Source organism: Sarcophilus harrisii, chromosome 2, assembly GCF_902635505.1.
Source record: "Sarcophilus harrisii chromosome 2, mSarHar1.11, whole genome shotgun sequence".
Classification (NCBI taxonomy): domain Eukaryota; kingdom Metazoa; phylum Chordata; class Mammalia; order Dasyuromorphia; family Dasyuridae; genus Sarcophilus; species Sarcophilus harrisii.
The window spans coordinates 4,360,511-4,378,682 of record NC_045427.1 but is presented as its reverse complement, the minus strand read 5'-3'; the positions used below and the strand labels follow the sequence as shown (position 1 = coordinate 4,378,682).

At 50.0% G+C, this 18,172-nt stretch overlaps 1 protein-coding gene across 3 annotated transcripts in view; it reads right to left on the bottom strand.

Moving 5' to 3' along the window:
- Positions 1–3,400: 3,400 nt before the first annotated feature.
- The window catches only part of SMC6 (structural maintenance of chromosomes 6), a 35,641-nt gene continuing 20,869 nt past the window's right edge, over positions 3,401–18,172 (bottom strand). The window contains exons 16-26 of one of the 3 annotated variants that reach the window (XM_031949607.1): positions 13,990–14,150; positions 13,771–13,906; positions 13,504–13,584; positions 12,974–13,144; positions 12,162–12,299; positions 11,700–11,845; positions 10,033–10,158; positions 6,667–6,772; positions 5,119–5,271; positions 4,165–4,262; positions 3,401–3,878 (exon numbers count right to left, since the gene is read on the bottom strand). In XM_031949607.1, the coding sequence (XP_031805467.1) occupies positions 3,770–3,878; positions 4,165–4,262; positions 5,119–5,271; positions 6,667–6,772; positions 10,033–10,158; positions 11,700–11,845; positions 12,162–12,299; positions 12,974–13,144; positions 13,504–13,584; positions 13,771–13,906; positions 13,990–14,150 (1,425 nt within the window). In that variant the 3' untranslated portion in view covers positions 3,401–3,769. Of the gene's footprint in view, positions 3,879–4,164; positions 4,263–5,118; positions 5,272–6,666; positions 6,773–10,032; positions 10,159–11,695; positions 11,846–12,161; positions 12,300–12,973; positions 13,145–13,503; positions 13,585–13,770; positions 13,907–13,989; positions 14,151–18,172 lie in introns of those variants that run through there. The other 2 variants (XM_031949606.1, XM_031949608.1) reach the window with 2 other exon arrangements.

The window sequence follows — 18,172 nt, the reverse complement described above, 5'->3', positions numbered from 1 at the left end:
CACAACTGGTATAGCTATGAATGTGAATGGGATGAATTCTCCCATAAAATGGAAGCAGATAGCCAAGTAGATGAGGGAAAAGTAGGTACACTAATGAATTGTTGGTGGAGTTGTGAACTGATCCAACTATCCTGGAGGATAGTGCTCAAAGGGCGATAAAGTTGCACATACCCTTTGACCCTGCAATACCAACCACTGCTAGGTCAAAGAAATCAGAAGAGATCAAAGAAAAAGGATGAAATGCACAAAAACATTTAAGCACCTTTTTTATGGTGGCAAAGAATCATAATTTGAGGGATGAGTAAGCAAGCTGTGCTCTGTGATTGTAATGGACTACTACTGTGCTGTGGGGATGACAAGACTGGGGTGGGTTCAGAAAAAAATCGTGGCAAGATCTATATGAAGTGATGCAAAGCAAAGTGAAAAGAACCAGGAGATCATCGTGTACAGTAACAGCAACGTTTTCAGACTTGGCTGTTCTAATCAATATAATGCTACAAGACAATTCCAAAAGACTAATGATGGAAAAATGGTATCTCCCGAAATAGAACTGACAAAACTTTGAGTGCAGATTGAAGTATATTTTTTCCTTCCTCCTTTTCTCTTTCTAGAGTCTTTCAAAGTTGCTTTTCACTGTGATGTTCATTGTATAAATTGTTCTCCTAGTTCTGTTGACATTGCTCTACACGAGTCCATAGAATTCTCTTCCCCGTCATCGTTATTTTTTTTACAATCCTATTCTTTTACCACAGTTTGTTTAGCCATTCCTCAATAATGCAATTTCTGGCTGCCATCAAATGCATCATATGCATTTCTTTTGGGAATAATCTATAGGTCCTTTTTCTCTGAGGTGTCAGTCAGTAGGCATTCATTAAGTGCCTATTATATGCCCTTTACTGTGCTAAATGCTGTGAAGTCAAAGAAAGTCAAGAGATAAGTAGAACCTTTGAAGAGATCAGTCTTTTGGGAGGAGATAACATGTAAACAATTACGTACAAACAAGATATATCCAGGGAAAAGAGGAAATAATCGCTACTGGAAAGTATTAGAATTAAGAGGGGTCAGGGAAGGCTTCCTGTAGAAGATGGGATTTTAGCTGGGACTTAGCAAAAGCCAAAGAATCAAGCCAAGGGGCAGAGATGAGGAGGGAGAGCATTCTAAGGATGGGGAATCTACCTTGTGTCTGGAACAGCCAGGAGAGCGTTATTGGAATGAAGTGGGGAGAAAGGTCAGGTGATGAAAGACTGAATGCCAAAGAGAAGCTTTCTCTGGCTTAGGGGTCTCATAGACCTCTAGGTGGTTAGAGCTGTAGTAACTTTCTGGGTGTAGTTCCAAATCGCTTTCTCAAAAGCCTGAACTAATTCGGAGCCCATCAGTAGCACGTTCCTGTTTTCTCTGACACGGAACATTTGTCATTTACTATTTTTGTAACTTGGCTTGTGTGGTGGATACAAAGTAGAAGCTCACTTTTGCTTTCATTTGTAATTCTTTATTATTCATTTTGGGGGCAGCTAGGAGGCACAAAGGGCAGAGCACTGGCATTCAAGCACTCTTGAGTTCAAACGTGCCTTCAGACACTTCCTAGCTATATGATTTGGGGCATTTAACCCAACTTGCCTCAGTTTCCTATCTGTAAAATAAGCTGAAGTAAATACCCCATTATTCCAGTGTCTTTGCCAAGAAAATGTAAACCAAAAAAAAAAAAAAAAAAAAAAGAAAAAAGGATTACTTTAAAGCATTTTAGCATCTTTTTGTTGATAGCTTGGATTCTTTTCCTTTGAAAACTGCATTTTTCGACCCTTTATCTACTAGGGGAATAGCTTTTAGTCTTACACTTCAATAGACCACCTTCATCAGTGAAACTTTCTGCAAAGAGATTTTCCTACTTCTGTTTCTGTTTTACTGCACTGAACTTTTTTTTTTACAAAGATGTTAATTTTAAAAAATCAAAATTCTTCATTTAATTTTATGATTCCCTTTTACAACTTGTTTAGCCATGAACTCTTCCAACACCTATAGAACTAAAAGACAATTTTTTCTTTGCTTCTCTAAATTGCCTCATGATGTGACCTTTTATATCTGGATTACATGCTCATCTGGAGTTTATCTTGGTGTATGGTGTGAGAAGCTATTCTAAACCTAATTTTGCTGAGTTCCAGCTGCTTCTCCTAACAGTTTTGGTCAACCCGTGTATCGTCCGCCCAGTAACAGTGGGATTTCTCAAGGACTCTCTGTTCTATGTACATGTGGAGTACAAGTTACTATTATTAATTCCACTTTTTTTAAGTACCTGTATTAAATCATCTTAACACTTTGTGATACAGTTTTAGATCTGGAACAAAGGGAACTTTTAAAATTATGATCTTTGAGATCCTTGGTGTTTTCCTTCTCAATAGGCAGCTAGGTGATTAGTGGAGCACTGGGCAGAGTCAGAAGGACCTACGTTCAAATTGGGCATCGTACAAGTTGTGTGACTCTAGGTAAGTTACAACTTCCATCTGTCCCAGCTTCTTCATCTGTAAAATGGGAAGCACTTACTCCCGGAATTGCTATGAGGATCAAACGAGAATATTTTTGTAAAGCACTTTATAGAGTGACTGGCACATAGTAGGCATGTTTCCTTCTAATCTCCCTGTATTAATAAATACATTTTAAACAGTGCTCATATCAACTTTATCATATGCCTTCATGCGTAATGTAATTTCCTCCTACTGTGCAGCTTTTTCTGAAATTATAATTAAGACACCTGATTTCTAAAAATTTAAGTGAAGTGTAAACTTTTTCTCCAGCCCAGCTTGTAAAACTCGGTGGATTTTTGTGTCCCACTCGCTTCAGAAAACACCGTGCTGTTGGGAGTCTGCTTTTTCCTCCACTCGTGATTACGCGCACTGGCTCTGAACTTCCTTCTCCCTTTCCTCTTCAGGGTTCTGATCTGCTGCCTCTTGCCCCGATCACAGCTTCTTGCTCTGGGCAGTTTCTTTGCAATCTGCTCTCCAGGGTCCTCCCTGACATCTCATTTCTCTTGCTGATGACTATTCCCGTTCCGTGACCAGCCCTCTGGGACGCCTCCCCCTTGTCCCTTTTGTACTCCCATGTCCAGGGGGATATGTGTGTATGTGTGTGATTGTATGTGTGTGAGTGATTGTGTGTTTCTATGTGTGTGTGTGTGTATGTGACTGTGTAAGTATTTGTGTGTGTGATTGTCTGTGTGTGAATGATTGTGTGTGTGTATATGTGACTGTGTGTGTTAAGTATCTGTGTGTGTGTGATTGGGTGAACGTGTGAGAGTGTGTGTGGGTAAAACAGTGTTGCGTCTTCACCGGTCGACCACTGCACTATAATCACTGCACTATCCACGGGAACGCTCCATGCCGATGGGAGAGCATCAATGGAGACGAGCAGCATTCTAAAACATTTATTGGAAACTTACAACACCAAGAAGGAACACAAAACTCGGGAGCACCACTCATGCAGACACGTCGGCCCAGCTCTCGAATCTGGGCCTGTCAGGGGGGCGCATGCGCCAGGCTGCGCTCAGAGGATGCAGGGTTAGGGTTCTCGTGGTACTGGCCCAAGGCTGAGCTACACACGCCACTACTGGGGAACAAAGAGGCTTCTCGCCTTTCTCCACAACACTTAATTCTCAAACACTAACCCGGAAAGTCGCACAGTCTCACCCACAGCACAGGGAAAAACTCGAGACGCTGAGATGGGCCCGTATGAGCCGGAGCGCATGCTCAGGCTCTGGGGCGTGAAGTCGGGGCCAGCTTCAGTCCTCCTCCTGCTCTTTGTTGGCCTGCTGGAATGTCAGGGCCCGCTGGCCCCTCTCCGGGTCCGGCATTCGGAGTATCCTGATCAGTCTACTTGGGGGGAGAGAGCTGCAGACACAACATCATGAGGTCAGCCCCAGGCCCCGGCTCCAGCCCCCCCACGGCTGACATCATTGGGACCAAATGCCAACGGCAGGCTGTGACCAGGACCATGGGGGGGGGGAGGGGAGAGGGTGTCGGCCCCAGGCTTTGCCCCAAAGGCTGATGGGGGTATGGCAGGAGCCCCACCCCAAGCATTTCCCTTCCCCCTGAGAAGGCCCAGCTGGCTGGGCCATGAGCTCGCCCCGCAAAGAGCAGCAGAGGTCTGAGGAAGGTGGCTGACGGCTGCCGTTACCTCATATTCTGGGGAGTGAGCAGGATGAACTGGCGGTAGTGCTGGGAATCAGCCATCTTGAGGATCATGTCCATGGCTATTCTTCTGTTGACCATGTCCTACAGGGAAGACCTCAGTGACTCATGGTCCCGGCTCACGGGAGAGATCCCGGAGTGTGGAACATCAGGCCCAAGGAAGTCACTGCACCCTGGAGACTGGCTCGGGGCGGCTCATGGGAACCGATCTTAGACCAAGCGTCAACCAGGACAAACCCATCCTCCTCCTCCATCTCTACTGCAATCCGTCCAATAAAGAGCATCTGCAGTCATGTGAACTGGTCACTCACCAGTTTAAAAGTCATTTGTGACGTTTAAAGAAACTTTTCCTGAAGCTCAGTGTGCCCATAAAACTTAAAAGTTGGAAATAAATGAACAATCCAAATAAATTATACAACCAAACAAGTTACTCTTAGTTAATCTTGATTTTCTTTCAAGCAAAACTTAAAAAAAAAAAAAGCCAAACGAACCCCCCCCCCCCCATCTCCCACGCCCCACTTAAGTGTTCTTTTTGCCCACACCACGGGCCAGGCGAACACTCGGTCCCGGCCTGCACAAAACGGGCCACCCCACGTGATGGCAACTCCTGACTGTGTGAAAGAGGGAGCGTCAGCCCCTCATAGAGCAGGAGCACAGGACGGGCTCCTCTCGGGCACTGGCTGTCTACAAACAAACGAAGTCAGGGTCTCAGTCGGGAAATCATCAGCGATCAGACGCCAAGACAAAGGTTGGGAATGGGAAGAAGCTGTCGGATCAGCTCGGAGCATCACAAAAACTCTTAACCGATTTGTCTTTTCCAAAGCACGACCAGGACACGACCGGATGGGATTTCAAACAGAAGCTGCCCCCACTTCCCCAGAGGGAACGACGCCCCATCTAAGTGGACAAAGCACAAGGAGGGGCCCCGAGCCGGCCGTACCATGTAGACGTCAAACTCGTCCAGGCACCGGAAGGGCGACTCCGCGATGGACCACAGGGACAGAATGAAGCAGACAGTGGAGAAGGAGCGCTCCCCCCCGGAAAGGGAGCGCATGTCACTGAAGGCGGCCTGGCTCCCCTCTCCCGGCTGGACCTTGGGCAGAAGGGAGAAAGGAACCTCTACTGAGCAGGCAGAGGGACGGGCTGCGGCAGGCCTCCCAGGACCAGGAGACCGGCCTACCCATAAACACGTGGCGGTGAGCAGAGGAAGCGCCTTGCTCACACTGGGAAGGAGGAGTGTTGAGGTTAGAACCCATACCTCAACTAAACAGCAAACAGGCCTCTCACACTCAGCTATCTTGGGGCTTCTCATTTCTGCTTGGAGGATGAGGACACCCTTGGGACAAGCTGAAGGGCACCATGGCTCCCCAGGGGTCAGTCCCCCTCGGCCCCAGGGCCGGCAGGGGTCTCAGAGAGGTGAGGCTGGCCTGGGGTGACTACATCTGGGTCCTTGGACACCTGGGCTCTTTGCACTACAGAGAGAGGCCTGGGCAGGGCCCTCCAAAGCCAGCATTGTCTCCCGGAACTGGCAGGGAAGCCGGAGGCCTATGTCCAGGGATTTGTCCTGTCAGGGCACCAGAGGGGGGTGGGGATGTGCCCAGGAGCAGTTAGGGCCGGGATCTGAAGGGCACGCAGGCTTCTGTGGGACGCTTGGGCGAGCCCTCGCCAAGGGTGCATCCAGGCTGGAGGCCTGGACCTCTGCCCCAGACTCTCTTCTCAGTGGACACATAGGGACACCAAAGTCTCCCACTAGACGCGCCAAGAACTCTGGCTGCTGCAAGGAGCCAGTGGCAGAGCCCGTTATGGTAGATACTCTGGGCTGGCACTCAAGGCTCCCACAGGTGTATAAGTCACAAGGAGGATGGGAAGCACCTGTTATGTGCCAGACTCTGTGCTAAGTAATTTACAAACAAACTTCCTGGATCCTCACTACTATCATAGGAGCTGGGGGTTATTATTATCCCCATTTTGCAGATAAGGAAACCAAGGCAGATGGAGGGTGACTTGCCCAGAGGGCTACCAAGGGTCTGAAGCTGCATTTGAATGTAGGTATTGCCGATTCCAGGCCTAGCTGCTTGCCTCTGGACAGACAAATCATGAGTTTGGCTCAAATGAGCACTGTTGGGTGATCCCTGGATCTCCCTGGAGGCGGTGGCTCCTTCTGTCTAGTCTGAGGGGAGCCTAGTGGGCGTCCTTAGTGGCCAGGCAGGCCTCCCGGGGCAATCTCACCACCAGGAAGCTGGCACCAGCCTGGCCCTGCCCAAGCAGAGCTCGGCTTTTGTCATCGTGCCATCGGCATCCCAACTGGAAGACGACATTTTCCCCGTGCTACAGTCACACCACCCAGTGACTCCCCCAAGGACCCACGGGCTTTACAAGTGGCCTGGGGAAGGCTGTCACGGAATCAGCCCCGGAGAACCCCTAGGGGCCAGGTTCCCTGTGCACCAAGGGAGGACGCCCATCCACGGGCACTGGCCCTGGGACTTACTGTGATGGCCAGGGTCTCGTTCTTATGGTCAAAGAGCATCTTGCCGGAGTAGGCCCGCTGGGAGAGCAGGTTGTCGAAGTACAACTTGCACCGCAGGGTGAGACACCTGAAGGGGACAGAAGCCACCATTCGTACAAGAGACAACACGGACTGTTCAATATTGTATTAGAAACGTTCGCTTTAAGCAACAAGAGAAGAGAAAGAAACTCAAGGAATTAAGAATAGGTCATGAGGAAACCCAATTCTTACCCTTTGCAGAGGATATGATGGTACACTTAGAGAATCAACTAAAAAACTACTAGAGACAATCCACGACTTTAGCAAAGTTGCAGGATACAAAATAAATCCACAGAAATCCTCAGCATTTTATACATCACCAACAAAGTCCAGCAGCAAGAGATACAAAGAATTCCATTCAAAATAACTGTCAATAGTATAAAATATTTGGGAATCTATCTGCCAAGGGAAAATCAGGAACTATATGAGCAAAACTACAAAACACTTTCCATACAAATAAAGTCAGATCTAATTAACCGGAAGAACATCAAATGCTCATGGGTAGGCTGAGCGAATATGATAAAAACGATAATTTACCTACATTAATCTGCTTATTCAGAGCCATACCACTCAAACTGCCAAGAAATTACTTTATGGAGCTAGAAAAAATAATTACAAAATCATCCAAAAGAACAAAAGTCAAGAATACCAAGGAAATTCATGAAAAATAACACAAAGGATGCCGGCCTAGTCATACCAGACCTAAAACTCTATTATAAAGCAGCGGTCATTAAAACCATTTGGTGCTGGCTAAGAAATGGAGTAGTGGGTCAGTGGAATAGGTTAGCTACACATGACACAATAGTCAGTGACTATAGTAATCTAGTGTTGGATAAACCCAAAACTCCAGCTTCTGGGATAAGAACTCGCTTTAACAAAAATTGCCGTGAATGCTGGAAAACAGTCTGGCAGAAATGAGGCACTGACCAACATCTCACCGCTATGCCAAGATAAGGTTGAAATGAGTTCATGATTTATACATAAAGAGTGTGACACTACACGTAAATTAGGAGAACAATCAGATCTTTGGACAAAGGATGAATTTATGACCCAACAAGAAATGGAGAACATAGGAAATTCAAAACGGATAATTTTGATCACATGAAGTTAAAAAGTTTTTGTACAAACAAACCCAATGCAGCCAAGATTAAAAAGGAAGCAGAAAGCTGGGGAAAAAAAATTTATAGTCTGTGTTTCTATCAAAGGCTTCATTTCTAAAGTGTATAAGAAAAGGAGTCAAATTTATAATTCCAGTCATTCCCCAATTGATGAGTGGTCAAAGGATATGAATAATTTTCAGATGATGAAATTAAAGCCATTTATAGTTATATGAAAAAGTGCTCTAAATCACTTGATTAGAGAAATACAAATTAAAACAACTCTATAAAGTACAACCTCACACTTCTCAGATTGGTTAAAATGACAGGAAAAGAAAACGATAAATATTGGAAGAGATGTGGGAAAACTAGGAAACTAATACATTGTTGGTGGAGCTGTAACATGAACCAATTATTCTGGAGAGCAATCGGGAGCTATGCCCAAAGGGGTATCAAACTGTGCATAATATTTGATCCAGTAGTCACTCTGCTGGGCCTATATCCCAAAGAGATCAAAAAAGAGGGAAAAGGACCCATATGTGCAAAAATGTTTGTAGCAGCCCAGAAACAAACTGAGGAGGAGATGCCCGTCAGTTGGGGAATGGCTGAATAAGTTATGGTGTATGAATGTAGTGGAATATGACTGTTCTATAGGACATGATCAGCACCATGATTTCAGAAAAGCCTGGAAAGACTTACATGAACTGATGTAGAGTGAAGTGAGCAGGACCAAGACAACATTGTACACAGCACCAAGATTATGCGATGATCAAATGTGAGGGGCCCGGCTCATCTCGGCAATGACGTGATCCAAGACAATTCTGATAGACTTGGGATGGAGGAGACTGAATGCAGATCGAAGTGTATTATTTCCCCCCTTTTTTTTTTTTTGATCTGTTTTCTTTTTCTTTCTCATAGTTTTTCGCTTGGATTCTGATTTTTCTTTCACAACATTACAAATATGGAAATATGTTTAAAATGACTGTACATGTATAACCTACAGCAGACTGCTTGCTGTCTTAGAGAAGGGGGGAGATAAGGGAGGGAGAAAAAAATCTGGAACTCAAAACCACCTTTACACATAGTTGGAAAATTAATATTGTCGAGAAAAAGAAACAGAATACCGCACCCTAAATTCCCAGGACATATTTTTAGAAAAGTCCTCATGCTCATACTTGCCATTTTATGTTTTTTTTTTAATTCCTCAGAACGTTTGGATTTTGTCCAGTCTTTCTAACTGTCCCGAAACCGAGTTGTCTTCTACCAGCTGTCACTTCAGACCCCTAAATCCTTGACTATGTACTGTTAACATGTCAAAACTGTGAGCGTTCCCATGGGAAACAACAGCATCCTTGACAGGTAAGGGAAAGAAATCGCTCAACATCCAATAATTATTCCTACAATTTTCTAATTTAAATTTCCTCATTGTGTACCACTAAACATACTTTCACTAATTTCTTAACTTCGTTCCAGGATTAAAATAAATGCATCTATCTGTCAAGGGACAGATAGGTTCCAAGTCACATGGTCTGGCCCTCAGGCCCACCACTGGAGTCTCTAATTCTTGGACACAGATGGGGAGAGCCGGGGCCAGAAGGGCAAACAAGACTTCTGATGACAGTTTTTCTTGTTTTTATTTTCATTGGAGTCAAATTGGATTTTAATAGGGATAAGGATTAAGTCTTAGATCGGTCACGGAGACAGCACCTGACAGACTCTGGGCTCTACCCAAGTCCCTGGCAACGAACCCCAAGGCTCCTTTCCATTCTGTCTCATCAAGGCCTCCCTCCTTCCTCTGGGGGTCAGTCCCTGTGGCCATCCCCCTCCCTTTGATGCCCTTTCAGTGGCCAGATGTCCGGGGTGGGCCCCGACAACACCTGTGCTGGCTCTTATGATGTCCCATTTTCTCCGCAGGCCCAGGGGAACCTGGACATTGACCCCAGAGCTTCCTTCTCTTGGTGCCCTCACCCCAAAGTATGACCCAGGTGCTGAAGCAAACGTTTAAGGGACACTTCTCAGGGCTAAGGTAGAAGGGACGGCCCAGACCACTTGGAGGCCCCTGAATTTAATTACCATAGCAGGTCTGCTGCTGAGCCCGGCTCCTCCCTTGTAAAGGGAGGTCTTTCTCACTAACTGCCAGAGGCCCGCCCGTGCCTGGGCAGCAGCAATGGGGACTGGGCACGTGCTCCAGGGCGAGGCGGGGGCTGCTCACCTGCGGAACTGCTGGTAGGTCTTGTACCTCTGAGTCATGATCTCATCCAGTAACTTGATAAACCTCTTGAGGCTCTTGACTTTGCCGTCGAGATCCTGGTAGGTCTCCTTGGCCTCTTTGTACTGCCTGCAGGGGGGGCAGAGGGTTCGTTCTGAGGGAAAGGTGATCTGCACCGGGCTGGGGGCTGCCAAGGTCAGGTCCCGCTCTCCAGGGGGAAGGGCCCACGCCAAGCCTCCCGGCCCTCCCAGTCCCCACTCTCTAGTGCCCAGTGCCCAAGACAAAACAAGAGTCATTAAAAAGCAAACAAGGCAGCGGCGAGCACTAGCCAGCAGGACAAACGTTTCAGAGAACCAAGATCCAAAGAAGGGGCTGGGGGTGGGGAGGAGGACGGGGACAGAACACAAGGACCCCACTCTTGTGGCTGTTTCTGTTGCCACAAAATGCCCCCGTGACCCCACCCGAGCGGCCCAGCTCCTTCCTCTGCGGCTCTCCCTGAGCTTTCTGCTCTGGGCAGGGGGTGTCAGGGGCTTCTAATGCTCTTCTCTGGGCAGCCCACGGGACGTCCTGGCTGGTCAAGCCATTGATGGACACGCTGCTTCTGCAGGGGAAGGTGCCCCTCACCCTTGGCACAAACACGGGTACAGGGCGACGTGTCATCTGGGTTTTGCTCAGGCTGAGCCCCCTGCCAGTTGCCCACGTGCCGATTCCAGGTCTGGGGGGCTGTGACTGTTGTGGAGCCGAGGCTTGTCCCCCCTTTCCCTGTCCATCACAGCCAACCTGGAGGCTGCGAGGGGCTGCCCTTTCTGGATGTGGGGCTAGCCTTTCTGCCAAGGCACAGACGAGCAACAAAATGGAGCAGGCTCCGCTGGCCGGGGCCTGGCCCTGGCTCCCTTCTGCCTTGGGGCCTGGTTCCCTAAGTCAGACCCTAGGCTCGCCTTCTGGGCCCCGTTGTAGGCAGAGCTGGGACACCAAGAGCCTGGAGCGTCTGCAGAGCCCTCGGAGCTGATCAGGGACATGGAAGGAGCCCAACCATTTGTTCACTGGTCTCATGGGGAAACCTGGGGACAAAGGCTTGTGCCCAGCTCCTCCCCAGACCATCAGGAAGCCCCTCCACCAGCGAAGGAGCCAGCAGCACGTGGGTTTCTGGATTGGCAGAGGGCCCACAGATGGCAAGGGACGGCTGAATCCCAGAGGAGAAGCCCGCACTGCCCACTCTGTGATGGACAGCCATGCCCTCTGCCCTCGGTGGTGACCCTTCCCCAGGTCCCCCAAGGGGGAGCCCACGGGACAGTGCAGAGACACGGGCCAGCTTGTGGGGAGGAGTGTGGATGGAGCCGAGGACGGTCACCTCACAATGCTGACAAGAGCAGAGCAGCCACAGGCCCGGAGAACTACTGAGAGACCCGGGTCCCCTAGAGGTCGCTGCTCCCCCACCCAGGGAATGCCACCAGAATGGCTGCCCATTCCTCCTGACTAAGCCTGAATAAGACTGAGCCCGGTTGGGGCCGCGGCCATCCCAGTAAAGAATTATTCTCTCAAATATGAGGCAAGAGAAAGGAAAGGAGTCACTTCCCCGAAGGAGCCACGTGGGGAAGCGCCGAGCCGGCCCCCGAAGACTCCTGCCATCCCCGGAGGGAGCCCTCGGCGCGGCGCAGGGCACCCCCTACCTGATGATCTCCTCCCGGTCACCGTGACTGTTGCTCTCCGACTGGATCTTCTGCCGGAGCCGGGTGATCTCCCGGTCCAGCACAGAGGGGCTCTTCTTCACCTCGATCCGTTCCGGGCAGATCTTCCTGGCCAGAGCGCTCTTCTCCTGCAACCGGGGACGTCCGACTTACTCGCACCTTCCCCGGAACCCGCTTCAGACACAGCCAGGGTCCTGGCGGGCAGGGCCCCCACTTCAGGGGAGGCCGCCCCCCATTTTCTGGGCCTCTCCGCACCGTGCCCCAGCTCGGTGCAGGGATCTGTGGTCCCAGCACTTGGCACGGTGCCAGGCACACAGCTGGCACTTGTGAAGTACATATGGCCAACCGACTTGGGCCTGGCTGCATCACAGGGGGCACAAGCCCCACGAGGGCAGCCTCCCTCCCCCCACCAGGCCCCATCCTCCCCGGAGCCGCGGCAGGTACCTGGTGCTCCTTCTCCGTCTGGGACAGCTCGTCCTTCTTCGCCGTGAGCGTGTCTGTGTGCTGCCGGAGCTTCTCCTCGTAGTGGCGCAGGGAGCGCTTCTGGGTGTCCACCTCGGCGTAAGCCTGATTCAGCTCCTCCTGGGGAGGGGGAACGAGTGAGGTCCTGGGAGGGGGGAACCCACAGCCTCTGCTGGAGCCCATCAGCCTCCGAGGAGCCTGGAAGGCGGGCGAGCTCGGTATGGGCCAAGCTGGGTCAGGGAGGAGACCCCCCCCCCTTCCCCCCCGCTCTCCTGGCCTCGGCAGGTCCAGAATTTCCAGGCCTGGAGGACTCTGGGGCTCATGGGACCCAGCGGCCTCGGCTGTGACGCTCAGACTTGGGGTGAATCCCAGAACCCCTGGTCTATCAGGCCTCCCTGGCCCGTGTCCCATTCCACATCTCCCCCTTTCTTGGCCTGCCCCTTGAATCCCAGCCGGGACCGGGCACAGAGAGGGCAAGAAGAAATGGCGGCTGAAGGAAAATCACGCCAAGCGGGAGGTGGCCCCAACTCTGTCCCCTCTCCGTCCACCCCTGCCAGGGTTACCTGAGGGCCTGGTCACCTTCCCACCCCCTTTTGGGGCTTGGGGCCAGAGCTCAGTGGTGTCCTGGGCAGGGTCCTGCAGAGCACACCTGGTCTGGGCCCCAGGGCTCTGGGCGCCAAGCCTGGCCGCTGACCCGGGCGGCGTGCTTCCCCTTGGGCCCCCCCGCTCCCAGCTGGAGGCCCCCCGCTCCCCAGTTGGGGCGCACACAGTGGACGGAGGGCCCCAGCACCGACCTTCACAGGCTCCGCCAACTCTGAGACCTGGTGGATCTTCAGCTTGAACTCTTCGTACGTTTGCTCGGCCTCCGAACGCTGCTTCCTCAAGCTGTCCAGCTCCTCCTTCCGAACCTTCATCTCTTCCTCCACTTTCTTCATCTGCTTTTTAATTTCTTCGTCTTCCTCCTCCTGTTCCCAACGAGAACCCAAGAAACAGGGCACCGGTCACCCAAGAGGAAGGGCCATGGGAGCAAAGGGACGGGGCTGAGGGAAGAGAAGGGCCCTTCCCCACAAGGCAGAGGAGTCAGAGCCAAGGCAGGCAGGTGGAGAGCTGGAGGGCCAGCAGCCCCAAGGCTCCTGGGCCGGCCCATCCCACACAGGGGGCAAAGGAGGCCCCGAGGGGGCCGAGTCAGGGCCACGGCTCAACAGATGCCACCTGGAGGGCAGCCCGTGAGCTCGGTATTAAGAGCTCCATCACCGTGGCCAGAGGGAGCCCTGGGCCCCAGGGGGAAGGGGAGGGGGGGCCCAAAGAAGCCAGGCCTCCTCACCAGAGTCGAGATGTCCACAGACTGGTTTTCTTCTTCATTCTCGAGATCTTTGATTTCTAGAAGGATCTTTTTTATTTTAATCTGAAAGAAACATTCAGGCTTTTTAGGTCCCTTTTGGAAGCTCACAGTCTCCCCCTCCCCGCAGCCTCCTTTCCCAGCAGGGTCTGCCCCTCCTCCACCCCTGGATTCCCCAGACGCCCCCTCTCAGGAAGGCCGTTTCAGGCCCTGCCGTTACACTGGCTCAGTGAGCTCAGGCCGGCCTCTCACCTTGAGCTCCTTCAGGTGCCGGTGGTGGTTGCTGACCAGCTCTTGATTCTTCCGCAGGTCACTCTCCAGGGAGCTCACGTGTTGCTGGAAGACGTTCAGCTGCGCCACTTTGTTCTCCACTTCTTTCTCCAAATGGCTGCAGGAGGAAAGAAAAGCCTGTGACGGCCTTGTCCTCGCTGCCCCTCCCACCCCAGCCCCCCTTCTCAGGCAGCTGCCCACCTGATCTCTTTCTCGACGTCCCCCGTGAGATAGCGAGGCCTCGTGCGCTCCGACGAGTAGTAGCGTCGCTCAAAGACCTGGTCGCCTTCGGCGGTGAAAGCCTCATTACAGTTCTTGGGGGGTTTCTGCAACTGCATCACCGCGCGGGCCAGCGGGCTGCTCTGAAACCCAGAATGGGAGATAGCTGTCACTGGCCGGGCGAATGTGGCCCCAGACCCTGGGACGCCCAGTGCAGGACCCTCAGGCTCGGGTGTCAGCGGGACCTTCCGAAGTAGAACGGGGCCAGGGGCTTTGTGAACGCGTGGACGCATCCATATGCTTAAAATTTACAAAGACGGAAAGGTCAAAAGTCAAGGACACGCGGATGATCCCCAGCAAATTTAACAGCCGCGTGCTCCGAGGTCAAATGGACACTGACCTGTCAAGCTCAATCGCGCCCTTTGCTGGTAAGAAAAAAGAAACATATTTTGGTCCAAGGTGACGATGAAGTGGGTGTTTATATTGGGAAAAGTCAGGACAGGTTTTGGAGAAAAGGCCCTCCACGTCATGGAAGGGCTCAGAATGGGGCTGGCGATCACGGAGAAGTGGAGGAGAAAGACCGGAGCTAATGGAACCCTGAATCCTACCTCTCCTCCCTCCGGGGGCCAGGACTTCCTCTCATCGGTCTCCATTAAACCCTGTGACGCATCACGAGTGGGTGCCGAGACCACGAGCTGGGTCACCTTTCAACGACAGACTGATGGCTGGGGCCAGACAGACGCCCCACAGAGGCCTGGAGCTTTGAGAGCCTGTTCTGACTGGATTTTTCTTGCACAGCCCAAGTGGGAAGCGTGTGTGGAAGAACTGTGCGAGTTTCACATAGACTGGATTGGGGATGAAGGGGGACAAAGTTTGGATGGTGGGGTTTGGTGGGGTGGATGGGGACAGCTGCCTATGCACGCGCTTGAGAAACAAAACGGTAAAAAAAGGAGTCTATTCAACGTCATTAAATGGAAGGGGGAAGGGAGGGAGAAAACGGCCTTGGCCATTTTCCTACAGAGGAGCCGGAGAAATCCCAGACACAGCAGCTCCGACACAGCCACATTGCAGCCAAGGCCACTGAGACACACCTCCTTGGTGCGAGGTCCTGGTACCGGGGGGGGGGGGTGGGGGGGGGTGACCTCCACGTCTGCCTCACAGCCGAGGGGCCAAGTCAGAAAAGAAACAAGAGGAACAAGACAGGGGAAGGCTGGGGGAGTGGGGAAGGGCTCATGCGCTGAGAACCTCATGGAGGCTGCAGCCCCCCGGCCTCCCTCTTCAGGCCCGGCCCTGACGAGACCTTCAAATGGTGGAAAGACAAGGCCACTTGGGCTGGACTGTAAGGCATGGGACACTGAGAAAAACAGAATAAAGCAGGCAAGGAAAGGGAAGCATTGAGGGAGACCTGGCAAAGCCCACAGGCGCTGGGGCCTTGTGCCAATGGCGACAGAGCCACGAGGTGTGGGAAATGGGGAGCTGTGTGAAGACCGCGCCAGCGTAGGGAGACCAAATCCGCAGATTGTTGTCCAAATCATCTCCAAGGAGCTCCAAATTCAGATTTAGCAAAGGATGGGAAAGGGACAAAGAGGGGTCTGGTTTGTGGGGCTGAGGGCAGGGGGATCCATGAAGGGAGAGAACAGCCTGGGTGGGGAGGGGGAGAAAACAAGACAGAGGAGGGCCCCGGTCTGCCCCATGCTGCCTTTGGACAACAATTGGAGAATGCCTGGGGCCCACAGGAGCTGAACCAAGATGGCGGCTTCCAGGGGAATCAAAAGTGGGCTGAGAGACCGAGGCAAGGGCCCAAAGGGCCCATCTACCACCTGGAAGAGCAGGGCCCTCAGCAAAGTTGTGAAAATAGGCAGTATGGGGAAAAGGATGCCCTGCGGGTGTCTAGTACAGGTCCAGGGAGAAACCAGGGCTGGAGACACCGATTTGAGCAGTCAAGAGAATCTGGACCAAGTCACTATGAACCCCGCAAGAAATGAGGACGGTCCCCATGCAAGTGACCTGAGCAGCCAGTGACAAGTGGGGCGTCCTTGGGGGTCAAAGGTCCAGAAGAGCAGGAGAGGAAGGTCCCGGGGCTCAAGTGGCAGAATCCGAGGGGTGAGCTTTGGGTACCTAAGGCTGAGGATGTTCTGGGGGAGCGAGAATCTGGGGGCAGGCAGGCCCAGCAGAAGCGACATCCAGGTCCAGGTAGGGGAGAAGGGCGAGAAATGGGCAGAAGGAAGAAGTACAGATTTAGCCACCGAATATACACAGAGGCTCAGAGGTGGCTGGGGGCTCAGTGGATCCAATCTGGCCTTGGACTTACTGGCTATGTGACCCTGAGCAAGTCACTTACCTTCGAAAGGTAAGTGCCTGAATCTACTGGAGAAGGAACTGGCAAACCACTCCAGCGTCTTTGGAAACTTCCAAAGGGGGTCACAAAGACCCAGAGAGACAAATGAATAAATATTCCTGTGGCTTGGTTGAAAGCTCCCATGGTGGATGAATCAAAAATAACTCATTTATGGTATGGTCAATTTCTTTTTTAGAAATCAGGTTATGCGAGTCCACTATTTCTTGTACAATTCTCCATTTCATTTACAGAATCTATTTCGTTGTCATATATTTGGACAAAGTAATTTATTTCTTTTTAAATTTAATGTGAATTTAGCTTTTGTAAAATAAAAACTTTACCAGTTTTATTAGTTTTAAGAAATGTTTTTTTTTTCTTTCCAAGTGGATATTTTGCTTGCACTTTTACTTCTCAGGATTTTATTCTCATTTTTAATTGAGGCTTTTATGATCTAGGTTTTTTTTCAGTTGCCTGCTCAGTTCAATAATCTATTTTTCTCTCTCTTTCGTTAATGTAAGTGGTTGGAGACATAAATTTTGCTTTAAGGACTGCTTTGATTGTCTCCCAAAAATAGCTGGCATGTTGTCTGTCATCATTAATGAAATTATTTATTGTTTCTATGATTTGTTCTTTAACCACTAATTATTCAGGATAAAGTTTTTTAGTCTTCAATTATTCAACTATTCAGCAGCTCTAATGAAAATGATTTTTGCTGGATTGTGGCCTACAAAAGGCCAATTTAATATTTGTTTTTCTGTAGACAGTTCTCACTTTACACAAATTCCCATTATGAAAATTTGACTCGCCAGCAGGTGGAGAACAGGACTCTAGCCTGAGCTCCAGTTCCTGACACAAGTGGTGGCAGTAGCAGCACCGGCGCAGCTTCGTGCCAGGGTCCTCCTTGAGGTACTGGAGTTAGCTGCTTCTGGCTTCAGGAACCTATAGAACAGTCTACTTATGTTAAGCGAGAATTGCTTATATTTTTTCAAGAGATTTTTATGCCCTAATATGTAGTTTTTGTAAACATGCCATGCACCCCTGAGAAATACGTATACATCTTTCTATTCTCATCCAGTAGTCAAGAGGGTTATCATATATAAGTTTTCTAAAATTCTATCTGGCTCCTTAACTAATTTTTGGTTAGATTTATCTAAGTCAGATAGGATTATAGTTCTACTGTCTTTATATAACTCATTTGACTCTTCTTTTACATTTTTTAGATCCTCCATTGATTTGTGTTTCATAATTACTTATACATATCTAATAATAAAGTTATGTGTGTATATAGAGTATAATGAAAAAGTCAGACAGGATATAGTTCTACTGTCTTTCTATAATTCATTTAACTCTTCCTTTACATTTTTAGATCCTCCATTGATTTGTTTCATAATTATATATACACATCTAATAATAAAATTATGTGTGTATATAGAGTATAATGAAAAATGTGGTTTTAATACTAATTTGTTATCCCTGATGCTTTTCAGCAAAAAGTAGTTTTCCTGGTTATTTCCTGCAATAACATCTATTTTTACTATTGCCTCCTCTGCCATCAATGGCTCTATTCCTGCTTTTTTACTTCAGCTGAAGCATCAGTGATTTTTCTCTAGCCCCTTATTTTAACACTCTTTAATCCTGCTTTGCAATCCCTTTTGCTGTCTTCCTTTCTATGGGTGAACAGGGATATTGAGGGTCCCGCTGGCTAATTCTGTATTTTCCTCCCTTTTCACATAAATGGAAAGAAGGTGGGGAAGAAGTGAGCCTGCTCATCAATGCCTTACATTTGAGCTGTCGGCTCCCTGGGGTTCCTCCATTCTCATGCTGGAT